This window comes from Camellia sinensis, chromosome 3 (assembly GCF_055761805.1).
Source record: "Camellia sinensis isolate YWXY chromosome 3, ASM5576180v1, whole genome shotgun sequence".
Taxonomy (NCBI): Eukaryota; Viridiplantae; Streptophyta; class Magnoliopsida; order Ericales; family Theaceae; genus Camellia; species Camellia sinensis.
In genome coordinates, this window is record NC_138963.1 from 199,367,047 (window position 1) to 199,379,594 (window position 12,548).

Genomic DNA, 12,548 nt, shown 5'->3' on the forward strand with positions numbered 1-12,548 from the left:
GGACCCCAGTGAATTAAGTTGGCTTGTGTACCTAGAGTGAAAGTCCCAAAAACCGCTTGTATACATGGGTGCCAATCCCGTAGACGAAATTTTCGTAAAATGGCAAATGAATGTGTTTGTATGATAACTGTATTGATTTGAGACCTAATGAGTTGTATTCTCAATATTGGGTGATTGAATGAAATGGATATGAACAATGAAATAAGATATAAAACTTGGCATACTATGATCTTGTAAACTAGGAATGATTTTATCGCAGGCATTGTATATGCACATTATACTTATATTTTTATTAAGATTCATATAGTGTGTTAGATTGTTTCTACTGTGGTTTGGCTCACCCTATTTGGGAAAAATCATTTTCAGATGTTGGTGATATGCCACCACCAAAGACTTAGCTTGAGAGGATTGTGGAGCTAAGGGCTCAATGGTGTTTATTTTGTAATTAACTTTTTGTACAAGCCTAGGGCTTTATGTGTGTTGAGCTTGTGACTCATTTTTGTTGTAACCAAGCAGTAACTTGGAAAGATGTAAACCAATAAGATATGTGATTAACTGTGTAGCTTTTACTCCTCTTTGTAATTGTTATCTTTTGTATATTAACTTTGATTAATGAAAACTTTTTATTGTATCAATATCACTTCGCATTGGTGTTTGAAGTTGGATTCTTGTAATTATTTTGGGGGCGTTACAGAATGAATGAGAGAGGTATATGAAATGTCGATTGCGTCAGAATGGTGCACATAATTGGGGCAAATAAGGTTTGGTAGTAGCAAGAAAGAATGGGTAAGAGGTTATTGGTGGTGGAGAGTGGTGGCCAATAATAGGATTATGAATTTTACACACACTCGAGAAAAAGGAAAGAAGAAGACTGAAGACAGAGGAGTGCTCCAAAGACAATGAGGGTGGAATATTGGCTAGCAGAATTGTAAGGAGAAGAGGAAATGGATGGAAATGAGGAAAAAATAAAAATGACATAGTGTTATGTTTCAAACAAATATATATGTATTTTTGTTTGTTTATCTTTTACCCAAAAAATTCATGTTTTGCTTTCTATCTTATTGTAATTATGAAACAACAATGCTAGGTGTCACATGTATGTATAAATAGTTGAATTTATCTCAAATTTAAATATAAACATGACTTAATATTCGGGCTTGTGGAATTCATTATGATTATTATTTTAATGATTTGAACTATTTATTTTGTGTAAGATCTTCCAAATATACAATTTATTAAAAAAAATTAAAGGAGAAATTACGTAATAGGTTGTTTTTATAAAAATAATTATAAATTAGTAAATTTCTTTTATGAATGTTAATAATTAAAATTATAAATTCTTTTAATGATTTTTGCAATTGTTTTTCTCACATTCAACTGTTTTATAATTTTTTCAAAATTTAAAGCAATATAATAATCATGATCTTCATCCTTCATTACATTTATCTGAAAATAAATAAACAAAATTGAATGATTTATTTTTTTCAAAACCGTTGCCAAGATAAGCATAACGAGCCGAAAAAAGAAATGTTTTTAATAATGATATAAAATCCATAAGCACCAGAGGTCTATTAAAGGGGCTAAAAACCAAGGGCACATTGGACGCTCACAAGAGAGACGAAAGAACAGCATAACATCGTTCGGAACTCGGGTATTCCGTTCACTAATTCGCGATTTCTCACTACGTTCTTATCTTTCCCAGTCCCAGTTCGTCGTCAAAAAGTACCCAAATTTCTCTTTCAATCACAATCTCAACACCGATCAATTGCCGCAGCATACGCCGTCACCTTCCCCCTGAAATCAAAGGTTGTAATGGACCCTTCCATTATGAAACTCCTCGAAGAGGACGAGGTTCCCTCTCCTCTTCTCTCTCTCTCTCTCTCTCTCTCTATATATATATATATATATATATATATATCTGCACACATGCTCAATTTTTTGTATATATACGCACACACTTACGAAAGTCAAGTTTGTTTGGGTTTGTAGAAAGGGGATTTATTTTGAAGCTAACGACTCAATTTTTATAAGCTGATATGTTTTCAGGACGAAACAATGCATTCTGGGGCTGACGTCGAGGCCTTCACAGCTGCTTTGAATAGGGATATAGAGGGCAATACTTCCACATCACAACCCTCTAATTCAGACACTGGTATATACCTGTACAAGCTCAACTTGGGTTTTGCAATTTCATGAAAATTATTGTTTGTATATTTTTTTCTTCAATTTTTTTTTTTTGGTTTTTTTTTTGTGGTTGCATTTAAGTGGGAACAAGAGTTTCAAGTCAGAGTAAGTGAGAGCTGTGTGATTGTGATCCATGCAACAATTTTCACTTGTCTTGGATACAGACTTACTAAGGCAGCCATAAAAATATAATTTTGGCAACACGGTTAAAAACTGGTCACATCATTTCCCTATTTTTTTTTGCACATTTTAAAAAAAAAGTCAAAAGGTTAGTTTTTAATCTACTTCCCAAAATAGGCCAAAACTGCAATAATTTTGAGTTAGTTTCCATTTATGCATTTTTTCTACTTTTTTTAGAAGGGTCCGACTAGCGACTGCCCATTAGGTGTAAGCATATATGTAGTAGTGAAGGTTGTCAAGAAGCTGAATCTGTGGTCAAATTTAAAGCAATATAATAATCATAATCTTTATCTTTCATCTGGTTTTAGCTGCTTGAGCATACTCCTTAGCCCATCTCCAACGGTTCACCAGATGCATCACCAAATTTGAATTTGGTGAAAAAGTACACTTTTTTTGGCTCCAACGGTTTTATCAAAACAATATCAAATTGAGAATGCCCCAAAATTTTCACCAAAGTAAAGATGTCTTGCACCTTTTAGCAATTTACTATACATAGCCGTTGAGTGTGGACCCACCGGAAGACCGGCCAGACGTCCTCCCAGACGACCACCTCAACCAAAATTTTGTGAAAATTTTACATTGGGAGGTCAACTCCCCAGTCGGACCCCCTGTCAACCACCTATTTCATTGCCTCTCTGCAACTGTGTCCCTGATGAATACAACAGAACAACTGTATCATTTGATCGAATTGAAACCTTAGGCAAATTTGAAACCGACGCAACACTCCTAATCAAATCAATAAAAGATGTAACTTTTGAATTTGAGTTTGTAACAATCGAAACAGATTTTTCAGATGGTAAACCGAAGCCTTTAACTTTTTCCCATAATTGAGAAACAGTGATGATAAGCTTTGGTTTGCAGTCTTTGATTAGTTTTGAAAGCTCAGAGATTGTGTACATAGAGATTGTGTACATAGGATTTACAGTAGTTGCAATAGCGCTGGTTGCGATGATTCCGAAGAAACAAACAACGAATTGGATTGAATTTGGGGCAAAAATGAGTACAACATCTTTTTTCTTGATACCCAGATTGAGCAAACCATGAGATGGGTTATGGCTTGAGCAAACCATCGTTTTTCTGGTTATGGATATGGAACACAGAGCAGAATTTATTTTTTTTCCATTGACTCTTGCCGGTCGGCCAGCTGGACGACCGGCCGATCGACCCCCCGGACGACCTTTGTTTTGATGACAACTATAAATTTACTGTTGGAGTGACTGATATCAGATAGAGAAATTCATACTTTCTTTACTCATATTTGATGAAATATTTGGTGAACCGTTGGAGATGCCTTTATTTGTAATTATCGGGGAAAGCAACAACAAAAAAAAAAAAGTGTAATGAGTGCTGCATAGACTCTTACCTGTGATTCGTGTCCGACATCCATACTTAAGTTAGATGCTTGTATTATATAATTTTTACCATGCTTGAAGAAGAAGAAGAAGCTCACATTTGGTTGTAAAGAAAACTTTTTAGACATAGATGAGACAGGAAAATTGTCGTTTCCTCCAAAATTTTATATAATTTCAATTACATTTTTAATAATTTACAACATTTAATGTCAGAATTTCATGCAATATGTAATATTTTTAAATATTCCAGATGTGTCAACATATCCGTACCCAACTTTTGGATAAAAATTCCAACATCCAAATATTTACATTTAGGAAGATTTGACTTTTGGACGCACACTGGCACCTGATACTCAACTGAGTCCTTGTAAGTTGTAACATAATTTATAATTAGAATATTACATTTCTTCGTCCTTATAATGCATATTTTTCAAGTGGTTTTCTTATGCCCCGCTTAGAAACTATTTTATTAACCACAATATGTTGAACTTAAAACAGCACCTTTATCTCAAGGAAGCAATCACACTTCCAGTCAGTTATTTCCACCTTGGCAAACTTCCAGACAAGATAAAAATACCAATGGTCAAAATCAACAGGATCTGGCTGGTTTCCTGCAACAAGAGCGACATTCATCTGGAATGAAGTTAAAGCAACATGGATATGGTCCTGAGAACCAGCAGCAACAAATTATCACTTCACGGGAACTGAATTGCATCCCTTTGCAACAGAAACAACCACAGGATGACTGTCAAAAATGGCCAGTCGAGCAAAGCAACCTCCATTTTTCGCAATCAATGGGTATTCAGAATTTTGGAAAGAATCCAGTCCATATCAGAAAGCCAGACAGAACACACAATTCCAGGAGTGAGTCTCAATACCCAAAGTTACAGAAGATGAATAATCAGCAGGCAATGGCAACAGAGCAGACAATAAATCCAATGAATCATGGAAAACAAGTGTCATTTGCCCTGTTGCTCCCAGTCATACGACCTCAACTTGATAAGGACAGAGCCATGCAACTAGAGACTCTTTATGTTAAATTGAAGGTGGGTCTTAGATTTGGATTTCTTTGCCAACTGTTACGACTGTCTAGCATGGAATGAATTTTTGTAGAACTTCTCATCCTAATGATGAAGGACTTTGCTATATTCAGAAAAATGAAATCTCCAAAGAGGAATTTGTACGCCACATGAGAACTATTGTAGGGGACCAGATGCTCAAGATGGCAGTATATAAGTTTCAAGCACAGGTGCGTACAAACTGGTTATTTTATGCATCTCTATTTTGTTTGGAGATTTAATGCTGAAACCAGACTGGAAAACAGGCTGCTCGAAACTCGCAGACTGGACCCAGCCAACAGTCATTACAGTCTCAAGCTTCTGCACAACCACAGAATTTGAAAATGCCATCTGTTGGTACAAATCACGGAACTGTTTCTCAGTCATTTGCACAAGTTCATCAGAAGGATGTCACCTCTCCTGCAGATGTGTCTCATATTCGTTCTTCAGCTGCAATACTGAAGACTGATCCAAGCAATGCAATGATGGATAGTAATGGTAAAAAATCACGCGAGATGGAACACCAATCAGATTCACATGGAATGCCAGTAAACCAAATGGTGCTGTCCAGTTTGAGTAACATAAACCAAGAAAAGGAGTACCCCATAATCCCCAATCAAGGTCTTAGCAAGCAGCAACAACAGCATTTGCATTTCTCACAGGTATCTTTTCGCATTTATGAAAGTATAGGTGGTAATTATCACCCATTTTCTGGAACAAATGTTAGCACTTCAGCACATTTGTCAAACAGCTGTCTCATGATTCACAAGTGAGGCAGGTCCAGTTCAAAGCATTGGTGCAACTCTTTTGGGAACATCAACTCAGGCCATGAATGAGTCTAAATTTGAGAGGCAAAATTCATTTAGCGTACTGAAGAGAGTGCAGTGTGTGAGGTTTCATGTCTTTCGCATTCCGGCCCTTGGACTAGTATATATGTGTGTATGTAGTATGATGTAGCATACATTAACCTTTGATCTTTTAGATATACCAAAACATAAGCATTTCAGCTGTAAATGGTTGCAGCAGACTGTAAGGGAGCTATGCATTGGGCTTGGCTTCTGAATAATACAGTTTTTTAGAAAGTGTTTGTGTATATATAAAATACCAAAACCTAGCTCAAACCCACCTCCAATTACCTCTGGAAAAAACAAAACCACTGATCTTCAGACTGTAATGCTGTTGGAGATTGTTATTCAATGCTTCTTTTTGTTTTGTTTTTTTGTTTTTTTTTTTTTAATCCCTTTTTTTTTTAGATAGCTCAACGTTGGTTTGATTGAACCCCTCCTACCATGGGGTTTTTCAAGTAGATGCTGGTGGTTGTTCACTAGGATAGCTGGAGCCTGATATTATTTGTGGGTTACATGTAGATTCAATGGGTGCTATCGTGTTTGTTTTATGAATATTAGGGGGCTGATATAGACTTCTAATTTCTAAATGAACATTCTAGCATATAATGGGAGAGATCTGTGATGATTGATTGTACATGGAGCACCCGAGGGCCCTTTGGACATATGTAGTACTTAATGGAAATTTATGAATTTTCAAAAGCTTTGAATTGTAAAAGTTGCTGGATCCCAAGATTGGTGAAATTTAGCATGGATTTCTTAGAGAAATGAAGGAGTATCACTGGAGATTTCTTATGTAGAACGTAATTCCACTGTATGATCAGTTCTCCTGCATTTTCTTTTTCATCTTTTTATTTTTTTATAATTGTTACCTTTTTTAATGTCTTGATTGTTTAGTAGTAGTTTTTTGTTATTTTATTTGAATCATTACCCTTTCTTTCTTACAAATGAAAATTTTCATTTTCTTGTTAGGAAAAGTGACTTTCTTTCTGATTTTATATGTGCTGTCAAATTCTTGCTAATCACTATGTTACCATGGCTTTTCTTACTGTTATTGTTTAGCTTACTTGTTGCTTCTATGTTTTATCAGTTTAGTTGTCGGGTCCCATCTGCAACTTCTCCGGTTGGGCCCGGAGATAATGCAAAGACAATCCCGAAAAAGCCTTCTATTGGCCAAAAGAAACCACTGGAATCCCTTGGTTCTTTGCCACCTCTACCAAGGTGATATAACTAGTTCTCTAACACAGCTAGAAGATGATTTTGATTGGTTGGTGCAACTTATTTTCTCTATCATCATTGTCAACCTTTTTTGCTATCTTAATTGGCACACATTCATGGTATCTGTGACAGTAAGAAGCAAAAAGTATCTGGGGCCTTATTGGATCAAAGCATTGAACAACTCAATGATGTGACTGCTGTCAGTGGAGTTAATCTTAGGGTATAATATTTTACCATCATCAACTTTATACGGTTAACTAGTGTCTGCTGACTTAATTTACAATGCACAAACTTTAAATCAGGAACTCACAGTTCTGTTGATATGTTGTGTGACATAGGAAGAGGAAGAACAACTGCTTTCTGGGCCCAAAGAAGACATTCGAGTTTCAGAAGCATCTCGAAGAGTTGTGCAAGACGAAGAAGAAAAGCTGATTTTGCAGAAAATTCCCCTTCAAAAAAAATTGGCAAAAATCAGTTAAAGCTTTTTTTGGTTAAATTTTTTATATCCTGTGAATTTATGCATTTTGTTGCTGCTGTAAAACAAATTTTAGAAGAAAATAGCTTGACATTTTGGGATGTGTGCATTTATGGCAGTGTCAAAATGCGGTGTAAAGAATATTAGCAATGATGTGGATCAATGCTTGTCATTGGTAAGATTTTTATCACTTCTGTTTTTCAGTTGTTATCTCTTTACACTTTTTTATGAAACCGAATCATCAGTGTGTGGAGGAAAGAATGCGTGGACTGATAAGCAATCTGATCAGACTGTCGAAACAGGTTAGTTTTTCTCTTTTTGGTTATTTTCTCTTTGTGATTGCCTAAAGAAAGGAAGGAAAATTGAATGACTCTTTATTTTAATGATTTCAAATGAATTCCGTAGCGGGTTGATATTGAGAAGCCAAGGCACCAAACTCTTATAACCTCAGATGTTCGGCAACAAATCATGGCAATGAACCGGAAAGCCAAAGAAGAATGGGATAAAAAGCAGGCTGAAGCAGAAAGACTCCAAAAGCTCAATGAAGTGGGTATATCTTGCATAAATACTTTGCATTTGCTTGTGTGGGTGTATATTCCTTGAAGTTTGTTATATTTATGTTTGTATATGTAGCCAGAAGGTAATGCTAGCGTTGATGGCGATAAGGAAAAGGATGAGGGTCGTGCAAAATCAGTGAAGGTATTAATTAAGGTTGATTGATTTCAATCTATTAGGTATTCACCACTAACACTCGGTTTGTTAATGTTTTTTGAATTTTCTAGCGTTTGGTACAACGTAAATGAAAGTCAACAGAAAATGTTTTCCACTGTCAACAGAAAACAAGCCTGTTTGGGCGAAAAATGTTTTCCACTTTCGGATTAAAGTCTTATTTGTGGCACCACACTAAAGCCCCATCACCACCTCTGCCACTGCCACACCACCTCACGCTCCACCTCCACCACCACCACCACCACCACCACCACCACCTAATACAAGTAGTACATCAGTTTGAAAGACGTTTTCTTAAAAAAGTTTTCTATAAAAAATATTTTCTGCTGAAACAAACAGAGCATAAAAATAAATAAATAAAAAAAAAGAAAAGAAATTTGTGTGTTGAACTTTTACTACATATGCAGGCAAACAAAGAAGAGGATGACAAATTGCGGGCAACAGCTGCAAATGTTGCTGCGCGAGCTGCTGTTGGAGGAGATGATATGCTGTCAAAATGGCAACTAATGGCTGAGCAAGCTCGGCAAAAACGTGAAGGAGGAATTGATGCTGCTTCTGGTTCTCAGTTGGGTGATATGAGCCACAAGCATTTATCATCCTCTGGAAAAAATGCAAGGGAAAATCAAGAAGCAGAGAAAATGGGCCAGCCAAGTGCTGCTGTGTCATCTGGTAAGCATGATATAGATTAATTATTGGCCAATTTTTATCATTGTTAATTACTTATTAATTTGATGGTTCCAAAGCTTCAACTCTCTCTCTCTCTCTTGTGCATGAGTTGTGAACTAGAAACTATTCCTTTGTTATTACTCATTGAACCACCTAAATAAGGTGCAAAATGAACTTATAAATTATAATTAGTACATACATATATAAACATGCATGTAAGAATTATTTAATCAATTTGAAATTTTCCCATCTAAAATTTTACTCTGTTATATTAAAATCAGTATTTGCTGGTTTTTTAAGCTAGACCATTGGCCGACCTGTAGAAACGTATAAATGAGTGGTCAACTGATCATATCAACATCTTGTTTCTTTCAGTCACTAATGTATTAATCACTATCAATTACAATTTACAACTTGGAAAAAGCAGCACAAGGTGGCTGGTTTGAATGGTTTATCAGCCAACCCTAAACAGGAGTTTTCTTTTTGTTTTTTGTGGAGAGAGAGAGAGAGAGAGAGAGAGAGAGCATCATGTAATCATTTTACATGCAACTTGAACCTGGTGTGGTTTGAACTCCTGGCCTAACCAAGCAAGGTTCTTGGGATGCCCACCTGATGCCAAGGGACCAAAAACAGTGAAAGGTTTGAAAGCACACACCATTTTTATATGGCTAAAATTTTCGTGCGAAAAAAGTTTTTGGAAGTTCAATAAACAACTTTAAAATGTTTGCTAAAAATTGGGATGTTTGCAGAAAAAGGTTTCCCAAATACAATTTTCAGGAACAGTTTAGCAAACAAGTTTTCCATATCAGTTTTTGTTTTTTCTATTTTTAAGAACAGAAAACAGAAAATGAAAATGATGCTGGCTATTTTTGTATTTCCATTGAATAAAATGAAGCATTTGGTGTGGTAATGTTCCTTGATATGATACTCAGCATTGCATGATTCATTGCACGATCTCTGTTTTTAATCTATGTTTTCTCAACAGGGTTAAGTAGACAATTCGTAAGGAATCAAGTTGTGGTTCCTCAAACTGAAGTTGCTCGCTCCATCTCTGTTAAGGATGTGATTGCTGTCCTTGAAAGGGAGCCCCAGATGTCAAAAACTACACTAATATATCGCTTGTACCAAAAAACACATGCTCATGCTGTAGCTTAAGAATCTTTGGGTTCATCATGTTGCCAGTGAGATCTTCAGCTCAAGTACATTGCAAGGTTTGCAAAAATGTAACACCGAACAGGTTTTACCAAGGGCGCACTTAATTTTGATGGTTCTTCTTGTTATTCTGGTCCTCTTAAGTCATGTGCAGTTCGGAGTGCTAGTAAGGAAGGTTGCTGTTTTTAGCTTGTAACGCTAATGCAACTGGCTTCTCTGTTATAATTGCAACATTGTCTTTTGTTTATTTGTGTGTACTAATTTGTCTCTAATAGCTAAGATCTGTAATTCGTACTATGCTTCCTGAGAAGCATGGACGCGATACGGATACTGAGACATGTAAATTTTTAAAAAATACAAGACACGACACATTTGTTCAAGAAATATATTTTTATTATATATATTTATAAATATTTAATATATATTTTATGTTAAATATTTAATTTTATCAAATTTATTAACTTTAGATATGTTATTTTAGTAAAAAATAAATAAAAGTTAATTTTGTTGGAGAAAAATAGAGTATTTAGCGTGTCCGTATCTAAAATGTCCTAGCGTGTCTAATTTTTTTCAGTGTGTCCGACATGTGTGTATATTTGACATGTGTTAAATATCTATACCTGTCGGGGAGGTTTCGGTGCTTCATAGTATAGGTCACTTGATGTTTCTGTTGTGGCTAATAGGGCTATGATTGCTATTTTTGTAGCCAATAAGCTTTCTTGTATATGGGACTGTCAGCTGTAAATTGGCTACAGCAGTCAATGCTGGAAAGTTTTGTTGTAGATTGAAGTGGAATGCGATCATTCCCTTGGAAATTTGTTCTGCCAAATTTGTATAAGTAATCTCTTCTGTCTCTTTGTGGCACTATAAAAAAAAATTATTTTTTGCGACAGTAAAATGCCGTCGCAAATACTCTCGCACGCCGTCTCAAAAGTTATTTGTGACGGTAATTTTTTTTTGTGACGGCAAGTGAGGGTCACAACAAAGGGGGTTGTAAAAGAGTTTTAGAGTTGCCGTCGCCATTGTATTTGCGACGAGAAATTTTCTTTTTTGCGACGGTAATTTTCTGTCGCCCATAATGGATGAAAATCTGGGTTTTTTTGTGACGGCACAAGCTTTTGTCGCTAAAATAGGTTTGTGCGACGGCAAAAATCCCGTCGTTAAAAAATGTCGTCGCTTTTGACTATTGTCAACAGCAATCTGAGCCGTCGCTAATGACTATTGGCGACGGCAATTATACCGTCGCTAAAGCCTTGTTTTTCAATAAATTCCATATCTTTTGTGACAGTATGGCTGCCGTCGCAAAAAGCCTGGCACTTTTTTTTTTTTTTTTTTTGCAACGGGATGTGCTGCCGTCTCAAAAAAAATAAAAATAAAAAAACCCTGTTTTACAATTATTAAAAATATAAAAATAACCTGTAATGTTGGCAAATGATATAATAATATAAATACATAAATAAAATAACTAATGTTGGCAAATGATGTAATGTTGGCAAATGAAAAATAACTACAAAAAAATTCAAAAATTACATAATAATATAAATACATACATAAACAAAAGTTGGCAAATGATGAAAATACATAATGTTGGTCACATGATACATACATAATGTTGTTCACAAATTTAAATAACATAAATTAAAATCAAAATCAAAACCAAAACCAAAAGTTTTCGTCTTGATTCTTTCGTGGGTTACAAAAACAGAAGTTGGTCATAATCTTTACATGCCCACATTCCACACGAAGCAAACTGCTATTCAGGAAATATCTGAAAAAAACAAAATAAAAATAATTAATAACAATATAATGGTGTTAATATTTTAATTACAGAAAAATATAAAAAAATTAACTACTATATAATTAGAAAGATAGTTTAGTAAATAATTTTGACTAGACCGAAATCCGACTCTAACTCCCAAACCGAGAACCCAATTCGAGCCCCGTCTTCTCCCACAAGTCTCTCGTGCCAAGTTTCGTACTAAACCGACACCGATTGGTGAATTTGGGGCATTAACACCTCGAATTTAAGTTTCTTAAGGAACTAGTTTGCCTAAAGTGAAATCCGGCTCTAACTCCCAAATCGGGAACCCGATTCGAGCCCCGTCTTCTCCCACAAGTCTCTTGTGCCTAGGAGGTCGTGTGTGCCAAGTTTCGTCATAAACTGACGTGGTTTGGTGATTTTGGGGCATTAACTCCTCGAATTCAAGTTTCTTAAGAAACTAGTTTGTCTAAAGTGAAATCCGGCTCTAACTCCCAAACCGGGAACCCGATTCGAGCCCCGTCTTCTCCGACAAGTCTCTCGTGCCTAGGAGGTCGTGTGTGCCAAGTTTCGTCCTAAACTGACGTGGTTTGGTAATTTTGGGGCATTAACTCCTCGAATTCAAGTTTCTTAAGAAACTAGTTTGCTTAAAGTGAAATCTGGCTCTAACTCCCAAACCGGGAACCCGATTCGAGCCTCGTCTTCTCCTACAAGTCTCTCATGCCTAGGAGGTCGTGTGTGCCAAGTTTCGTCCTAAACTGACGTGGTTTGGTGATTTTGGGGCATTAACTCCTCGAATTCAAGTTTCTTAAGGAACTAGTTTGCCTAAAGTGAAATCCGGCTCTAACTCCCAAACCGGGAACCCGATTCGAGCCCCGTCTTCTCCCATAAGTCTCTCGTGCCTAGGAGGTCGTGTGTGCCAAGTTTCGT

At 36.1% G+C, this 12,548-nt stretch overlaps 1 protein-coding gene across 3 annotated transcripts; it reads left to right on the plus strand.

Moving 5' to 3' along the window:
* The first annotated feature begins 1,520 nt into the window (after positions 1-1,520).
* Positions 1,521-10,106, plus strand: LOC114291770 (transcription initiation factor TFIID subunit 4b). 3 transcript variants are annotated; one of them, XM_082921873.1, is made up of 14 exons: positions 1,521-1,806; positions 2,047-2,152; positions 4,215-4,762; positions 4,870-4,965; positions 5,041-5,436; positions 6,710-6,840; positions 6,970-7,057; positions 7,176-7,311; positions 7,432-7,487; positions 7,558-7,614; positions 7,718-7,858; positions 7,946-8,011; positions 8,449-8,710; positions 9,693-10,106. In XM_082921873.1, exons 2-14 carry the CDS (start codon positions 2,056-2,058, stop codon positions 9,860-9,862), a joined length of 2,244 nt encoding a protein of 747 aa, XP_082777999.1. In that variant the 5' UTR covers positions 1,521-1,806; positions 2,047-2,055; the 3' UTR covers positions 9,863-10,106. The 3 variants fall into 3 exon arrangements, 2 of the variants coding, with proteins under 2 accessions (XP_082777999.1, XP_028091441.2); XM_028235640.2 differs by having other exon boundaries at positions 1,530-1,851; XR_014365087.1 differs by having other exon boundaries at positions 1,536-1,851; positions 7,950-8,011.
* Positions 10,107-12,548: the final 2,442 nt, after the last annotated feature.